The sequence below is a fragment of the Osmerus eperlanus genome, chromosome 19 (assembly GCF_963692335.1).
Source record: "Osmerus eperlanus chromosome 19, fOsmEpe2.1, whole genome shotgun sequence".
NCBI classification, from domain to species: domain Eukaryota; kingdom Metazoa; phylum Chordata; class Actinopteri; order Osmeriformes; family Osmeridae; genus Osmerus; species Osmerus eperlanus.
In genome coordinates, this window is record NC_085036.1 from 10,215,665 (window position 1) to 10,233,845 (window position 18,181).

The 18,181-nt window shown below is 45.2% G+C and overlaps 2 protein-coding genes across 2 annotated transcripts; one reads left to right on the forward strand and one right to left on the reverse strand.

The window, feature by feature from the left end:
- Positions 1 to 929: 929 nt before the first annotated feature.
- On the forward strand, positions 930 to 4,923 carry hspb1 (heat shock protein, alpha-crystallin-related, 1). Its single transcript, XM_062484926.1, has 4 exons — positions 930 to 1,029; positions 2,098 to 2,583; positions 3,645 to 3,708; positions 4,221 to 4,923. The coding sequence occupies exons 2-4, from the start codon at positions 2,106 to 2,108 to the stop codon at positions 4,402 to 4,404; spliced, it is 726 nt and encodes a 241-aa protein (XP_062340910.1). The 5' UTR covers positions 930 to 1,029; positions 2,098 to 2,105; the 3' UTR covers positions 4,405 to 4,923.
- A 3,301-nt stretch (positions 4,924 to 8,224) lies between these two features.
- On the reverse strand, positions 8,225 to 17,548 carry ywhag1 (3-monooxygenase/tryptophan 5-monooxygenase activation protein, gamma polypeptide 1). Its single transcript, XM_062484925.1, has 2 exons — positions 17,299 to 17,548; positions 8,225 to 11,714 (listed from the first exon to the last, which is right to left on the reverse strand). The coding sequence occupies exons 1-2, from the start codon at positions 17,383 to 17,385 to the stop codon at positions 11,058 to 11,060; spliced, it is 744 nt and encodes a 247-aa protein (XP_062340909.1). The 5' UTR covers positions 17,386 to 17,548; the 3' UTR covers positions 8,225 to 11,057.
- Between the last annotated feature and the right edge of the window lie 633 nt (positions 17,549 to 18,181).

The window sequence follows — 18,181 nt, forward strand, 5'->3', positions numbered from 1 at the left end:
TTGCCTCGGGGAGACTGTCCCTGTTCTTACTGTAGGTCACTCTGGATAAGAGCGTCTGCTAAATGACTACATGTAAATGCACTCATCACAGCATGTGGGCCAGATGGTGTGAATCAGGCCATTTGGTTCAATAGTTTGGTTCAATAGATAAGGAATCCTCCACCCAAACCCCCGCTGTCCTGTGGTTACATTCAAGCTACCCCCTAATTCAAACATACAACATGACTAGGTTTGTATCCTGTATCTGATTATATAATGTGTCCAGTAAAGCCAGGGAGAGTAATCTAGTTTGATGCTATCTATATGTCCCTCACAGGTCCATGGTGACGGGAGGCGTTGTGCCATAAGGCCCTCAGAGGGGCAAACTCATGAGAGTGACAGTCCTGAGCCAGCAGGGAGAGGTACAGCCGTGGTGGGTACAGCCTGCCTGCCCACGGCCCATACTCTGGCCCGACACACGCATGTTACATCGATATGAAGACCCACACATATGAAGAATGTGCAACGCTCTGCAAAAACACACACACATGCAAGGACCGTTCAGCAACTCCCTTAATATGCACAAGGATGCAGAATTTGTCGCTACATCTGAAGGCAATCAGAGTGTATACAATAGGTCTGCAGTAAGGGAAATTCCAACCCCCAAACTTACAAAGTTGAGTCAAAAGATGATCAGTAGTTTTTGATAAAACAAAATTTACAACGTTAATAACTTCACAAAATAGTCTCGGATACAAAATAGAAGCACTTCTGTAGGAACTGGAGAATTCTAGATAGAAAGGAGAGGTTTCATGATCAGTTTCAGCACTTGTCTGTTGTTTAAACGGGAATGCGTTTTACTAATCTACTTACTAATAAAATGACAGCATGAAGTAGGCTACATATTAGCCTAAACAAAACCAACTAGGCCTACGTCTTAATTGAATTTAATTAGCGTCACCTGTGCAGAATATAAGGCTAAGTTTCAAAGTCCTATGACACGGGTTTGAACTATTAACAAGGAGCCACAAAAGGTTATCAGGCAAAAAGGTAACTTGGGCATTTATCACACACATCAAATGTAGCCTAAAATTATATATGGAGCGCAGTAAGCAAGCTGAGGTCTCGACAGTTATTTGTGTATTGCAATCGTCTCATTCAATGCAACACTGGCAACTTCTAAATAATCAAGGAGTCTAGCATAGCAAATAGCCTAACCGCTCTCAGAATATGGTGTAGACATTAGCAATCACATTTTACTTCATAGTCGTTATCACGCGGCTATTTGGCTGGTGGGAAATCAATGTGCTTCTTAAAGTTGATTTCACATTCAGTAGTAAAGTGCCTCATCATTTAGCCTACCTATTTTCTGTTTTTAACTGATTTTTGCAATTGCTTCAAGGCATTTGTTCGGTCAGATAGCGGTTCCTATTGCATCTGAATGCACCATAAAACCTTCCCAAGGTTTATTGTAGGTATTGTAGGCTACTTCATCTCAGATCTTACTTGCTTAAACCATTTTTTGGGTCTGTTTTCCCGTACTATGACGGAAGTTTTGGGGGGCCTTATACGTGTTGGTGTTATACCTCCCTGAAATCCTAGTGATAATGCCACATACATAAGGCATACTGGAACTGCCCGTCACATAGTGTCCTCTACCAGCCCATGTCACAAACGGCATATGTGCGTCTATAGCTGGGTCACTGGTTCTGCTGAGCATGTCTGCTTACAGCAGGCTCCCAGATTCCTCTGGGCCTGTATCATGTCAGGGCTAGGGAGGAGGGGGAGGGGGATTACAATTGTCAGGAGGTGGGGAGGAGGGCTAAACAGAGTTCTGTGAGAGGGGTGGGCCTGTGCTTTAGATTCCATTCTAATGCTACGTCTGCCATGAATAGACTTTCTAGTTGCTTCTATAAATATCTGGTAAGGGGAGGGGTCTTGGTCAGAGAAGGGCGGGTGCTGTTGACGGGGGTGGGGATATTTGTGTATAAAAGGCCTCAGCTTAGAAGCAGTCCATACTTTCCGGCAAGGTTTTGACTGAGACCAACAGGGCCCACATCTGCAACCAGCAACTTTTTGTTTTTCCTGCTCAACTCCAGACCTTCTGTTCCCCTTCAGCAGCAGCCATGACTGAGAGACGCGTCCCGTTCAGCTTCCTGCGCACCCCCAGCTGGGACCCCTTCAGGGACTGGTACCAGGGCAGCCGGATCTTCGACCAGGCGTTTGGCATGCCTTCCCTGGCCGAGGAGTTCCCCACCTTCCCCAGCACCCACTGGCCGGGCTACCTTCGTCCCAACCACATGGGCCCTGATGCCATCATGCCCCCCACCATGATGCCTCACATGTCTCACATGTCTCACATGCCTCAAATGCACCACCATGCCTCCAGCCCCCTGGTGCATTCGAGCGCCATGGCGGGCCAGCACCCCATGATGCTCGCCCAGGGGCCTCCCGCCTACGGCCGCGCCCTCTCCCGCCAGCTGAGCAGCGGCATGTCTGAGATCAAGCAGACCCAGGATGCATGGAAGATCTGCCTGGACGTCAACCACTTTGCCCCTGAGGAACTGGTGGTGAAGACCAAGGATGGGGTGCTGGAGATCACTGGTGAGTCCTTCCTTCCCCTCGCTTTGCTTTTTGTTTTTTTTGTTATATCAAAAACTGGACTTGCACTTGGCGTATGCCCTTTTTAGATAGATTCATACTGATGTTAAACACCTTTGCTTGGTGTTCTTTGCTATAGGGTACTGTACGTTTACCTTGCTGAGTTTTACTTACTATTTAGAAAAAGATTTGTGCTTATGTGGAAAGCTGTGAGAACACTCAGACTTGACGTAAATAAACATGGTATTAGGTAGATGCAGGGTAGTCTGGGTTGCGTAACAGGTACAGCATGTCTATGGGCCGAGTGACGGGGAGGAGACGTAATCTGCCTGATAGATGGGATGGTCAGAACATTCCAGAGTAAGGATCGTAACATTATGTAGCTGAAACTCAAGAACCTGTAGAGAAGAATACTTTTTTTCTGACATCCAAGCATGAGACCAGGGAGTCTGATATGGATGGTGAGACTCATCTGTGAAGCCCCAGGGTGTCTCTGGGCACCTAGTAATACATTCTGTCCTAGCAGGGGTTTGTAGATGTGAGTCAGTGTCCCTCTGTTACTTTAAATGGACTGCTGGTCTAAATCCAGGGTTTTATTAATGTTCCTCTGGGAGACATGGCGTACTTGCGGCAATGTCCTTTATCTGTTTGTCATAACAAACACCAACTGCCAGTGAGAGAGGCTGTATTTCAGTACTGGCATGTCTCTGTAGGAACTTGATGATGGGCTGAGAGGTGCCACATACATGTACAGTATCATGCTTGGACATGTTTCAGAAGGGGGCATATAGATACCTGGAGGGGGGGGGGGGGGGATGGGCATCGGGCCTATATGGAACATGTGTGATGCAAAAAATGCCCCTGTCTCCAGGCCGTGAAGTAGTCCAGGAGCTTTCAGACAGGCATCACACAGTGTACATTTCTGAGAGTACAGGCCCCTTGGGGGAGATAATCAACATGTGTTCGACTGAAAAGGGAACCAATTAAACTGCATCTGATGCCACACAGCCGGATCACTACCACTATGCTGAAGCAGTGTTGACACTAACTCCTATCATCCCCAGGCCAGCACGAGGAAAGGCGTGATGAGCATGGGTTCGTGTCCAGGTGCTTCACCAGGAAATACACGTGAGTAGCCTGACCATTATTACACAAGTCCTACACGATTGTTAACTCATGCATAGTCTGCTAGCTGGTGGATTAAACCAGCCTTAACCTCTATCCAGCTGAAATGGATTAGATCTGCTCAATGACGAGCTAGTATAATTGTCCTTATGCGTTATGAATCTGTCATTCCCTATATGGATGTTGATTTGTCAGGCTACATCAGTTTCGTGTGGTTGACTTGGATTATACATTTACTACTGTGGATCCCACAGATTGACCAGGCCTGTAGCTGCTAGCTGGGTCTAATAGTCTGTTTTTAATGTTGGCTTCAGCCCCAGTGTTTAGAGTAGCCCTCAAGCTGGGCTGCACGGCTCACTGCTGCCACCTAGGGGCCATAGCAGGCATAATGGCTGTTTTCGCTTGAGTAGATTACAAGTAGTAATTCATGGAAGTGACACCATAACTATCTGGTGTCACACCCTCGTCCTTGTGTGACGGCAACCTGATTGAGCCGTTTTCCTCTGCCCCGCCAGGCTGCCCCCTACCGCCAACGTGGAGAAGGTGGCGTCCACTCTGTCCCCTGAGGGCGTGCTGACCGTGGAAGCCCCCCTCAACAAGCAGGCCATCAAGGCTGCAGAGATCAACATCCCCGTCATGGGCAGCGGTGCCAAGAATGGCCAGGCCGTGCTCGACGAGGAGCACAAGCAGGAAGAGTGAAGCTCATCCAGAAACCGACCCGCACACTTGCAGCTTCGTACAGGTGGCTTGCTGAGACAGAGGGGGGGGGGGCTGTCAAATCACTCAATGCTGCTATTTTGCGTAAGAGCTAAAACCTGCACCCATGTTTTAGCTGTGGTGCCCAAGGTGGCAGTAGGCTAGCCTGCTCCCTGCTAGTCACGCTCCCTCTCTCTGTCTTTGCAGTGAGCCAGCCTGGTCTGTGTGTGCTATGTCCTCCTGTCAATCGCACCTTTTTAAAAATCAAAATCTCCAGTTATCCCCCCCCCAATATACACACACCCTCCTCATTCCAGTGATGCGGTCAGAAGGATCCACAATGTTGTATGCTGCCTTTACTGCTTACACAAGTGTGTAGGTCGTCCAGTAACTTCTGGTCCCACTGCCGGGGTCATTTGTAGATGCTGTAGGCTTGTCTGTTCTCTTCAGCTGTCATCTGTAGTTGTGTTTGGAAGGCTGTACCCATGCAAACCAAGAATTAAAAAAACAAACTTCATTTGATCTGGCGTGTCTGTCAAACTTTTTTCGTAATGTGAGAAATGAGAGGATTTGAAATGCGGTAGTAGGCTGGTGTCTACTCATGGCATAGTAACCATAGTTTTATGGCTGGCTGCTTATATCTGCAACATTCATTCAATTATTTTGTCTCAGTTGCAGCCCAGAGTATTCATTCACACGTTAATGCTCCTAGTCAGTGCTTGGCTGCAAGGGTTTTCTATTTATAGTCTCTGCTATGCCCTCAGCTTCCGGCTCATTCTCTGGCTACGCTGGGCAGAAATCTGAGCGCTGGGGCGTTATTTGGTTCCTATACAGGAACACTTTAGGGGCCTAATGGCTTGTCCAGCAGCAGTGAATGGGTTGGTTTCCACCATCTCTGGTTGGGGGCCATCCAAACTACAGCTTAGTCCCAACCAGACTGCTATTTCGCACATACACAACACATAGCTGTGAAAATCAGTGCAGAGCATCTGTCCAAACAGATGCCCGGTTTCTCGATCTTCCATAAATTCCGGGCATACACTCCCTTATACATCCTGGATCTGTTCTGAGCCCTACTTGTATACACAGCCAACTGCAAAGGACCTACTTCAGACAAGGCAGCCATCTCCAAACCACTTAAACATGTTGACATTCCCCCCCTCCCCTCACACTACATGACTCACCATTTCCCTTCCATTTAATGCAGGTCTAAATTATTCATCTCTGTCCCATCCAGTCAACAGATGCCCAACCCTGGGCTAGAGTGGTGCTCTGTGTCTCTCTACCCTGTGGGAGACTCTGGTAGCACTCGGACCTCTGATTGGACGCATTCTCAGCATGCTTCATCCTCGTCTGACAGGCCGAAGTAGGCCAACTGTCAAAAGGAAGCTCTAATGTGATCTGGAGACAGTTTATGTAGAGGATGGAGATTAGTATCCATTTCCTGACACCCCTGTCCGCAGTACCATCATGGACTGCAACACCCATTTCACAGCCACAACTAGGGAGCCAAAACAACCGTCCTCACTGTTCCACCTCACAAGTAAAAAAAAAAAAAAAAAAAAAGAAACAAGGTGAATCTTAATCAGCATCTTTGCATTGTGTTCTTTTCACGGGAACAAATCAATTCCCCCTTGAACCTGTCTCATTTGAGAATCTTGCCCAGAGCGCATTCACCTCAGAAGACCCAGACTGCACCATCAGCAGAGCTCCGTCCAAAGTAAAAGGCTAAAAATTGAGAAGTGCCAGGAATGCCGCTCTCTGATAACAGATGACGCAGGTCTGACCCGAGTGAGGCAGGGGTCACCTTCACCGGGCCACGACTTGTGACAGACGGGACTCATGCAGTGGTTTTCCACTGAGGACGATGACTCAGAGTCTGTCTGCATGTCTGTCACAGCCACCGTGCACCTGCTGGGACAGGAAATGGCTTACAGATACGGCTGTGCAAATATACCTCGGTGAGACTGCATAATAGCATTATACCCCTCTACTGCACCAGGGGTTGTGATGCTGTTGGAGATGTCGTGAAAGATATATTTGTGCATGCGTACAGTCCAAGAGTTTGTGTGTGTGTGGGGTGATAGTTATATTAGGAAAGATGATGACCTTTGATAATCTATTAAGAGCAGGCTTTTCCTATGTGTCAAAGTGAGAAGGTCTTGTCAGAGTGAGACATGCTCACCTCCTCTCTACAGGGGGGATAGCCATGTGATGACTGTCTGCACTGGACTAACAGATGTGTGGCAGAGATGATGTTTGTGTTCCTGTGCAGTTGAACATGGAAATTATCAAATTGTAAGTCACAAATAGATGTTGAATAGGCTAACTGTCTGATCTCTATTCACAGTGAAGCTTGCAATGATCAGCTTATTGATATAATACAAACTGCCTGTTTCAGTCCACTCACTACCACAACTACATAAATAACAAAATAAATAGCTTTGACATTTTAATTAGAACAATATGCGCATTGTGCTTTGCTAAAGAGACATAGAGCATCCATTTAAAATCCCCCTCTCCTGCACCAGGTTTTGTATTGCGGTTGGAGATGTATGGTGAAAGATGCAAGACTCAGCTTGTGTCTGGTACTGTGTTGCGTTGTCTATCCCTAGCAACAGCAACAGGATTGGCTAGTGCCGATTCCCTGTCCTAGCCACTATTGGCTGACTCCTTCACCATAGGAAAGGAGAATAAATCATTTTCGAAAATAAATTACAGAGAACTGCTTTTGTGAGTCACTACGGTAATTAATTGGATTTAATGATTTGCCTTTTGTTACATCAAAGGTATCTGTCTGCTAATTTAGTCTGTTGTAAGTAATGTGTTTAACCCTCGTGCTGCCTTCGGGTCACATGACCCAAAGGTTCATAACGAACCATCGTTGTGTTTACCCAATTTTACCCAATACAAAAACAAATACAAATAATTTTCTTTTAACCATTCCAATGTGGGGGGTCTGAGACAGCCCGACAGTTAAAAGAAAATGCTTCACTTTGTTTTTGTATGAGGTAAATTTGTCGCAATACGACGGTGGGTCACAATGACTGATGGGTCAGAATGACCCGAAGATAACACAAGGGTTAACCCCAGATGGGTTTAAGGTTTTGAAGTGATGTCCTGCTGGCAGTGGTCAGTAGCTGCTTGTTTAGGTTGTGTAAATGAACTAATGTGGTCTTCTGAAAACATGCCTGTTCCACACATACTGAGAACCTTTGGAACTCAAACAAAATATTTAAATGTAAAGTTAAAGATACACCAGAGCTCATTGTGTTTTTTGTGTAACCCTGTCTTGTTCCTCACCGTGCTTGAACTAAACAACAGCAACCTAGGAAGTGATGGATGAAGGTAGCACCCATTCCTCTGGAGTGGAAATCTGTCCACCAGCAATTCTAGTTCCCCGCACAAATACTCTACTGATACATCAAGACCTTCTCTTTGCCAGCCTTCGATTTACCGTAGAACCCTGTTCCAGAAATCAATAACTACTATGGGGAAATGAGCACAATCTGCTTACGGATGCCCTACTGACTCCATTTTACTCCAGCAAATTGTGCACATGACTTTGAGCAGAAGGTGGGGGTTAAGCCCTGTTTGTGCTGCATGGAGGAGCACTGATTCAGCATTATGCTATCTTTTTGTCATCCAGAGGTAATCTAAGCTCTCATTTCCTATAAGTGGCATGGCCTTGAACTGCCAGCCTGCACTATACATTGTGACTGACTTCAAGGTGAACACACACACCCAAGCCCCAGTGTTGAACGACATTTGTGTAGAGAGACAGGAGAGCAGGTGCATTCATCAAACTGGAGCTCAAATAATCCAGGATCCAACAGTTTTATTGATACATACCAGTGTTGCATTCAATGCAGGGCAATACATTGGGTTTTAGCCATGGTGGGATCATCCTAGTATTCAGATGCTACAGTATCATAATTGTAAGATACAGAATGTTCAGTGGGTTTAATAGTTGTCGAAAGTACAATTCAGTCAAAACCACCACAGTTTACTTGAACTAATTCAAAGGAGACTGAGCCTCAGTACATTTGTAGCTTCCATCACAACATTTGCAGAAATAGGAACACAATAGCATACTGTTTTTTTATTCATCATCATTGAATCATCTGTGAAAAATGGTGACCATTGGTTATGGAAACGTAAAGTGGTTGCATCAGAAAATTAAAGAGAAAAATACAAATGGTGACACAAATAAATAAAAACCATCCCACTCCCACTGTGGTTTCAGGGCAGCCACACATGTGCCCTGACTATCCTCCGTGTCAGTTGGAAGTGCCATTATCTGGTCACATCTCATTTTCCTGGGTTTTGCAGCTGGGGGGCAACGTGACAGTAGTAGATTTCAATCTTAATATTGACTTGAATTAGCAAGCATCCAGCTTTGAAATGGCTGCCTAACTGTCAGTGATGACTACATGCCAGAAATCCGACTAGAAGCAACATTTGAAGGCCCCCATGAAACTAAGATGGCACCAGAGGATGGTATAAAGCAGCTGTGCATTTTAATACTACTCTGTCTCTACAGTTCCTGTCCCAACATCTCCCAAAGAACCATGCATCTTAGTGAATTACAGTTTCCATTTCAAAATACCTATCTATCTAAATATTCATGAACAAATGTACAATTACACTAGACTATAGAATCAACAGTGTCCACAATTTACACTGTACACACAGTACATTATATTAAATCCATTATATATTATACTATGAAAAACTCTTTATATAGTTATATTTAGTGTACAATATATACTCAAAGGTCAGCCTATCTGTCCCATCTTGCACAATATAGCCCAGACCATGAAAATTGGTCTCAACAAATTCTTCAAAAATGACACTGAATGCAAAGCACATAAAAACAAAACAAAGCCCATGTTGAAATGGATTACATAATTGTAGAATTTAAATTTAGTTAAGGGAATTTAATCGTTCAAGTTTATTAACTTTGTTAACACTATTTCTTCTGGGTTTTTTTCTGGTTCAACCACTAATAAATCACATTTAAGGTCACACACTATTAGAACCCTGAAAGTGAAACTAATGTAAGAAACAAATAATTCTCCATGAATAAACCTTACAGAAGCACAGAGCCATTCTAGAAACATCTCTGCATAATCTGACAGAAATGGCATAAACAAAAAAGCTTATAGAAAAACAAAATCATAAATCAGTTATTTTTCAAATTATGTTTTTCTCCCCTCCCCTCTGTCAGCAAAGAATTGCATGTCACCACAGAAATGTCAATAACACATCAATTTATTGTTAGCAATCACTGTTTTGGTATAGCATACTTCAGAACATGGAGCGAAGAAAACACAGGTGAGAGAAAATCGATCAAAGTAATAAATAGAAAATAATCCAAAGTCTACTCATTTCATATTCGTATGAATACATAACATCTACAATATAAGTTAATTAAGTCAAGCTACTGTATAGAAATATATTACCAGCATGCACATAATTGTATTATGGAGAATATTGGAGCAGTTTAACACTGAAGAGACAGTATTATAGGCAAGTGCATTTCTTGACAATTGAACAAATGGATAAAAAAGGAAATCCACAAACCTAAAAGTTACTTTTAGATAATCTTACAGTTGACATTTCCAGTGCTCTATCCTCAAATTGTAATTAGTCCGTTAATAGAGCGTTTCCAGTCGACTCCGTGAGTCGTTTCGGGGATGAACGGAATCAACCTAAATATTTTAGAGCACAAGATTTAGTTATCCTGGGGTAGTAAATGATTGAATACAATTTTCAGTTACTTCATTTATGTGACTTAAAATGTTTGTGTCTTCTGTATTGTTTGACCCAGGGCATTCAATGTTAATGTTATGATAATGATACTCACAATAATATTCAGGTACCTGGAAAAAAAATGCATGTGTGTATGTATCATGAGGATCATGACAAGGAGATGCTGTACTGGTTTACTGACTGTATTAAGTATGACTATCAGGGCTTGACACATATCTAGCACAGTGGGAACAAAACAGGTTATGAATGTTCAGTCACAGAGACAAACAGCTTCCACACAATTCTCCTTGTGTGGTGCAACTTATATTCCATTAAGCTATCATCTCTCAGGTGACTTGTTTCATCAACAACACCTTGTCTCACTCTCAGCAACCCATTTGCTAAACTCATTCTTTTAGAAATGCGATAGCGCCCAAGGTTTTACTCGCTATATAGCTTGATTTTCTTCTTGCTCAAGAACCAAACTTCTCCTAAGATTTTAAAAGCTCCTCCCGAACCTTGTACAATTAAACATCTCCACCTTGGAGAAGTTAGAAGACTATGCCAGCGCGAGGCAGTCACTTGAACCCAATAGCCCCACTGCCTGACAGAACCTCTGCCCTCTAAGTGATGTTTTGGCAACTGTTGCTAAGGAGGGGTTTTATTTTGTTACTTAAGTCATTCTTAAACTTAAATTCTTCTGTCCTACTCCTCTTTGAACTGTCTTCCTTTCACTTTAAATTTGTGGAAAAATAAAGAACTGCAGCTGCGATATCATCAGCAAACATGGCTGCCGATATTTCCACCGGCCCCATTTTTAATTTCTATGAACTTTGTATTTTTTACTTGTCATTTGTGAGCGCGCGTGTTGTGTGTGTTGGGGGATCAGGAGCTCGGACTCTTTAGTTGTTGGCCTCCCCTCCCTCGTCATCCTGCTGGTCGCTCGTCCACAGTGTCAAGTTGTCTCGTAGCAGCTGCATGATGAGAGTGGAGTCTTTGTAGGAGTCCTCGTTGAGGGTGTCCAGCTCGGCGATGGCGTCGTCGAAGGCGGTCTTGGCCAGGTGGCAGGCCTGCTCGGGGGCGTTCTGGATCTCGTAGTAGAACACGGAGTAGTTGAGAGCCAGGCCCAGGCGGATGGGGTGGGTGGGCTGCATGTGCTCCTTGCTGATCTCGTGGGCCTCGCTGTAGGCCTTCTCGGAGGACTCCACCACGGTAGCCCTCTTCTCACCCGTGGCCACCTCGGCCAGGTAGCGGTAGTAGTCTCCCTTCATCTTCAGGTAGAACACCTTGCTCTCGTGCTGGGTCTCGTTGCAGTTCTTGACGAGGAAGTTGTCCAGGAGGTTGAGCACGTCCTGGCACACGGCCTCCAGCTCCTTCTCGATCTTCTCCCTGTAGGCCCTCACCATCTCGATCTTCTTCTCGTTGCCGTCGGCCGAGGTCTTCTGCTCGATGCTGGAGATGACACGCCAGGAAGAACGCCGCGCCCCGACCACGTTCTTATAGGCCACCGAAAGAAGGTTCCTCTCCTCATTGGACAAAGCCTCGTTCAGCTCTGTGACCTGGGGGAAGAGAAGAGAAAGGCAGGTTAGAAAAGAGGATCTACTTATAACAGTCAACATGTTTATCCCTCGAGCTTTTACTCTGTGAAGGCAATATCTGCCGCCACAGTAGCTCAGTAGGCCGCGATTGTGACACTGAAACAATAAAGTGAGGCATGTCCATTCATGATTTACATTCACACACTGTCTGTGACGGGTTAATTCCATGACCAAGTGATCCCTGTCACTGCGTGAAGCGGGTTAAACCGCGCCTGGAGTGAGATGACATCATCCCCTACAGGACTGCTGCTCATTGGCTATCTCCAGCTCTGAATGCTTGTTTTGTTTTGTTTTGTTTCCAGAGGCCAGTGTCTGGCTGGAGGATTTAATCCTTTATTCCCCACTGCCACTATGCTGCATCCAGCAGAGACTTCCTCACAGCCTCTCTGAATATGATGCCTGTTTGTTCCTGCCTTCCCCACCAGAGCATGTGTTCTAGACAGCTCACACCAAGCCTCTTTGTAAGACACCTCGTATGACTGGGTTGTTAGTCAACCGAACCAAAACAACATCCTGTTCTGAATCTTTAACCAGAGAGATTTGGGGTCATTTGTAAATACTCCAAAATCAGAGAAGCCAAGGACTAAGCCAATGACTTGATTGCTTGCTTTAAGCCGCTTTGCCCTTGGCCAAGTGGTGCTGGAGGGAATATCTCCCATTGATGATGTTGACTTGAGGGTTCCACATTTAAAAACCTAAATGCAAACTAACCTTGCTTCAGAGGATTCACGTTATTATTGTCAGCATGAGCGGTTGAAATAGCCAGTAAATTAAAGCATTTTCAATTAAAGGACAGATTATGTCAAGTACCGTAGTATGACATGACAATGCCATGACAACGTTACCACACACTACTCATACTAACACTTCATGAAGCAATCTTGAAATCCCTTCAAATGATCCTATCTAGTTGCCCATCTTGAATGATTGGTGCATTAGCTTTGGTACAACATCAAAACCTTCATATCGCCTGTCATAGAGATAATATGGCTGTTCTCAGGCCTTGGAGAACATATCTTATCTTGGAGTAGATCTAGACACACTGTACCGCAGCCAATCCTCCTGTGACTGGCTGAGTGACATCTAAATCACCTCTGTTATCTCCCCATGTCGTCTTGAGTAATTGGGACGACACCACCTGTGTCTGCAGTGTCACCAGCAGAAGAGCTGAACATGCTCTCAGAATCAGCAGTAGGACACTGATCAGATGTTGGAATATGAAAAAATATCAATATCGTGTATGACTAATACCTCTGCTCTAAGTGTTTATGCACAGCAATGTGCTGGAGTCCGTTTGGAACTAAAACCATGTCCTCCATGCAGTAAAAACATTCAGTAACGATATCAACGTCAAAACAACGTTTCATGTCCCCTCCCCTTGCTGGCGGCCGAGGACCAACCTTCCCTTCTGGAGAGATAACCTCCGATTCACAGGGAGGGGCCAGAGGGCAAAGAGCGATCCATCATGCAATCTGCAGTTTCCATGGAAACTCAGAGATCTACTTTGTTTTGGGGTGTGCCAGACTACAGTATCTGGCAGCAGACGCTGGTTCCAGAACAGACCATAATATCCACGGTCCACTTGGTGTGCAACATGAAATGACCTTGACCTGCTCTTTGAAATTCAACCCCACCCCCACCCAGCCCCCAACATTCAACATGTCTTCTCACAAGTTGTATGATGATCAGCAGTATATCCAAGCAAGAAAACACTATCACATGCAGCCCAACATTAACACAGACAACCTACAGACCTCAGTTGAACACCATTCTAAAAGCATAATGTGTTCCAGGTACCATAAACTTAAGGACTACCATAAAAATGACCTCTGTACTGTGTTGTAAGTAGATTTCCTGAAAAAGCAGACAAGAAGGCAGAAACAACATTTCCTTCAGCCTGGTTTGGAAGGATCAAAGTTGACTACCCTCATGTGAACACAGAGCTCAAACACATACCTGACCACCTGTATCAGTTAAGCTTAGTATGCTATCACCTCAGACATCAAAGTGAGAGGCAACCTAGGGCCATCTCAGTATCTAGGCTAGCAGCATCAAGTTAAGCCAGAGCAGCAGTGAGGTCAGAAAAACAAGACCTAAATAATCCTTCTGTAAAGACATGGACGTCTTTGTTGAAGCTGTCTGTGGGTCGGGCAGAAAGGCACAGCGGAAGCAGTGATGCAGGGCTCACAATAGGGCTCTCTGTCTGCTCAGAAAGCTCATCATTTGAGCTCACGCTCTCGTGACCCATCCCCGCACAGGCCTGTCAACTTCCAAACCACTGTTCACACCAACAAAAACATAGGAAACCCAGTGTGCTCCTCCTCTCACATGGCGCTCCACACGCCCACGAACCTCCACAGGGGTCGGAGTGAAAGAATCTGTCCGGGGAAAGGTGAGGAGGGAGGAGGTGAAAATCGATCTTCTACGGCCATTGACATGCTGCAGAATACCATCCACCAATGGTTAGATGAACTCGAGAATGAGGATTCAGTCCTGGTCCGGGTCCACTCCCCATCGCTCACTTATAATCCCTCACATGCACTTGCTTTCCTTTTTTCTTCCCTCTTTCTTCTAAACCGATGTGACAACCCCTCTGCCTCCACTCTCCCAGCCTGCAGAGCGCAGAGGTGGCTCGCCCGCGCGGCCTGTCCTGACGTCACGAGCAGGGCGAGTGGAGATGGCTGGTTAAAGCAGAGGAAGTGAGTGAGGGAGACAGAGAGGGAGAGAGGAGATAGAGAGAGAGAAAATGAAAGCGTGGTACTAGAAAAGTGGGGATGTGAGGGTGTGTGTGTGTGTGTGTATGTGTGTGTGTGTGTGTGTGAGGAAGGGGATGCTTCAAGTAGCTCTTTGTCGTTATGTAACCATATATGACTGCAGTATTTCATGGATTTGTTTCTCCCTCTGTTGCAGCTGCTGCAGGCTTCTAAAAATAAAACATATAAAAGCTTTTTTAACTCCAAAGACATGAAAAAAACATGTGCTGCTGCAATGGTATATTTCAAGCCCACGTCCACATTTGTGAGGAACGAGAGATCCACTCGCACAGGGAGGTGGCTGCATCATTCCCATGACACAGCACAGAAGGATGATTTAACACACTCTTGAATAGGGCAAGACGTCCTTCCCTTTAATCCCAGCCGTGTACAAAGTGGGGTGCACAGCCGGCCAAATATGAATGGCATGCTGGTACATGCTCTCTCTGAGTCACCAGTCCAGGATAGTGAAATAACACACGCCTGGGGCAACATGACTTCATAGGACTGGATACGTTTGGCCCAGGGAGGAATTAGCCTCGCTTCGTCACTTCAGAGACGGGTTAAACATAGGGACCACTCCTGCTTCCGGATGGAATCAAATGAATGTTCTAGTGGAGGAGTGGTGCAGAGTCCATATAGGCTTGCAATGATGGTGGATCTAATGCTGCAAGTCATTGTACACGAAAGGGGCTTTACAGTATTGACGTGGGGATTTTATCAAACATAAAAAATGAAAAATATGTAAAATTTAGTCGGTCATTGGAGGGGGAAATTAATAATGGACGTAATCATTCCAGAGCTGTGCCACTCTGAGAGCAGCTACACCAGTAAGAGCTGACTCACGAAGCTCTCCTCCCATGTAGATTTCAAGGAAAAACTTGGGAGGTCCAGTCCGAGTCAGTCGGATATTGGGTTCAGCTGCCACTGGGCACAGTTACAATGACTGCAGTGGTGGAGGGATTTCTCTCAGCTGATGGGTGAGGCTGACACACCCCACTGCTGCAGCACACCCTTCCCACCAGCCCTAATGGGGGGTGGGGGGGGGGGGGGCTCTGACTCAGCATAAATCAGAGGGGTGGAGCCAACGCCCCCCTGTGACATTACGACCACCTGGTCCTGGAGAGCACAATTCCTTTACGTTACACACCAACATGCTGCTTCCCCCCCCTCCCCCTCTCCACACACACACACACACACACACACACACACACACACACACACTTGTCTTCTGGGTTGACCCTTACTCAGTTGTACTTTTAGAGTAGTAACTGAGAACTAATACCCTCAGCCTGGAAGGGCAGTGACAGAGTGGACTATGGCTGCCATGTCTGGTCGTAAACCTTGATGTCCAGACATGAATCGGTCCTGTTTCTGCAGTACCACTGAATGTGGAGAAGGCTTTGGAGGCCGGCTACATGTTATGTGCCATCACAGGATGTCAGAACAGCCTTACTATGCCATATGCCATAAGAAATCAATTGAACACCAATGACATTGACTGTTTTCACCCTGCGGTGGAAGGACTTGCTATTAAATCATAAAGCGGTGTAAATGCATTTTACAATTCGGATACCAATGAAAAGGGCTGGGTACGAAATGGTGCAATACGGATGCGGCACCTTGGCACACGCTGTGACACGCCTTATCAGACAACCTGCTATGCTTGCCGAAAGAGACTGGGAGGCAAGGATGCAGTTGCTATAGGTGTGTAAGGTATAGATGAAACGTGAACATACCGGTAACCATAGGTTATAGCGGTCCAGTCTGCACACATTATTACTGCAATATGACAACCACGGAACGTTCTAGAAACAGTTTCTGGTACCACCCACGGATTGTAAGTGAAAGGGTTGTAGCGTATTTTACAGATAGGTATTGTTGCGCAAACTGATTTCAATCAACGCGCAGCCAGTGTTGCATTAAACAAAAGCACGGTGCGCAAAAGTGGGTGGTTTTAAAGTAAATTGTGCGGGTAATAGTTTTCTTCACAATATGACCAATGTTTTCGACATCTGTATCTAGAGGATTAATATAACGATGTATCAGCATTATAACCGAGACCTCATCATCTCTAATTATGGGCTCTGCTACACACACTGCTTGTCCTCTGGCTAATCTACCCTTATGCGTATCATCTAACGCGAACAAATTCTACGTTCCCTGGCTCTACATTTCTCTTTACTGTCTGAGAATAGGTCATCCATTTCGCAATTTCTCAGTAAATGTATAAAAATGCTGTGCGATAGATTTGAGAAAAAAAAAACTGTCAAAAGGCACCGCCCCAAGATCAAACAGTCCGCATTTGGTCCGCTCATTGTCCCCTCAAACACTTTTCAACCTAACCTGCCTCCTAAATTGGGTTATCAGCGCACATTTTCAGTAAATAAAATCGATTGACAATCTTTCATACATTATAGTATACCCAAGGCTCGGCAATGAATCTTGGAATCAAGACATGTATAATTTTGTAATTCATAATAATTTGCCTGGTGTACGTGGGGCCTCACAATCAACTTCCCTCAAATGTTACTGTTATGGCATATTGGCCATCCTCGTATGTTTTTAAGAGATAGCATTTATTATTAATAGGATAATTAATCACGGGTTTAATACACCAAATATGTATCACTTGATTAAAAGATATAGAAGATGTATACCCTTTTTGCAAAGGTTGTTGCTACAGCAATTATTTACAGCTTTTGCACACATTATAAACTGAAGTAATATGGTTGCAGTTATTTATGACACCTAGATTCATAGGAGAAATATGATTCCAGAGCAGAACTTACCGATTTCATGGCAGCTGCCATATCATCATATCTCTCTGCCTGTTCAGCCAGCCTGGCTTTCTGCACCAGTTGCTCACGATCTACCATTTTAGATGTCGTTGATACAATGTGGTTCTAGAATTGTAAGCTAAATAGGAATATGTGACTTGCACTGGAGTAAATGATTACCAGGTCCTCCTGCTGCAGCTGCTCCCTGCTGTCTGCGCTGTCTGCGCGTGCCGACGGGACACCCCCTCCCCCTCGGTTCACTTTCTCTCATTTACGTCATCACCCAAATGGGCGTGCCTTGTCCACAAAGAGTGACGCAACAATCCTTATAAGGCGTCAAGTCTGTGTCTTGTTACTGAAGGTGATGGGAAATGTAGTGCTCCTTTTAAACCATCAGCCACACCCAAGGACCAATGAACTCCACCATTGTTTCCTTCGTTGATAATCACCAGTTAATGTTAATCCCACTCTCAACTGAGTGATATTATATTACAGATGGCATAGCATATTACAGATGCTGTCCACGGCTGGAGGCCTTATGAACACCGAAGTGGAACTTATTGATCACTGGGGTGACTTGGTCATTGGAAAGGCCTGTATGTGCTCCGTGGTGGGGAACATAGCAGCATGGCTGCATCATCCTGACACACTCAGCAGCTGCTGGGCGATGACAGACTGGCTCTGAATAACGGAGCACATCAAATGGCCACTGGGATGTCTGGTAATCTCAGCACGGGCCTTCCTCCAACTGTGAGAGAGAGTGTGTGTGAGAGAGAGTGAGATAGTGAGAGAGAGAGAGTGTGAGAGAGAGGAGAGTGAGAGAGAGAGAGAGAGAGTGTGAGAGAGAGACCCAGAAATCAAGAGACCAGCAGAACCACAGAGCCTTAGTAAAATG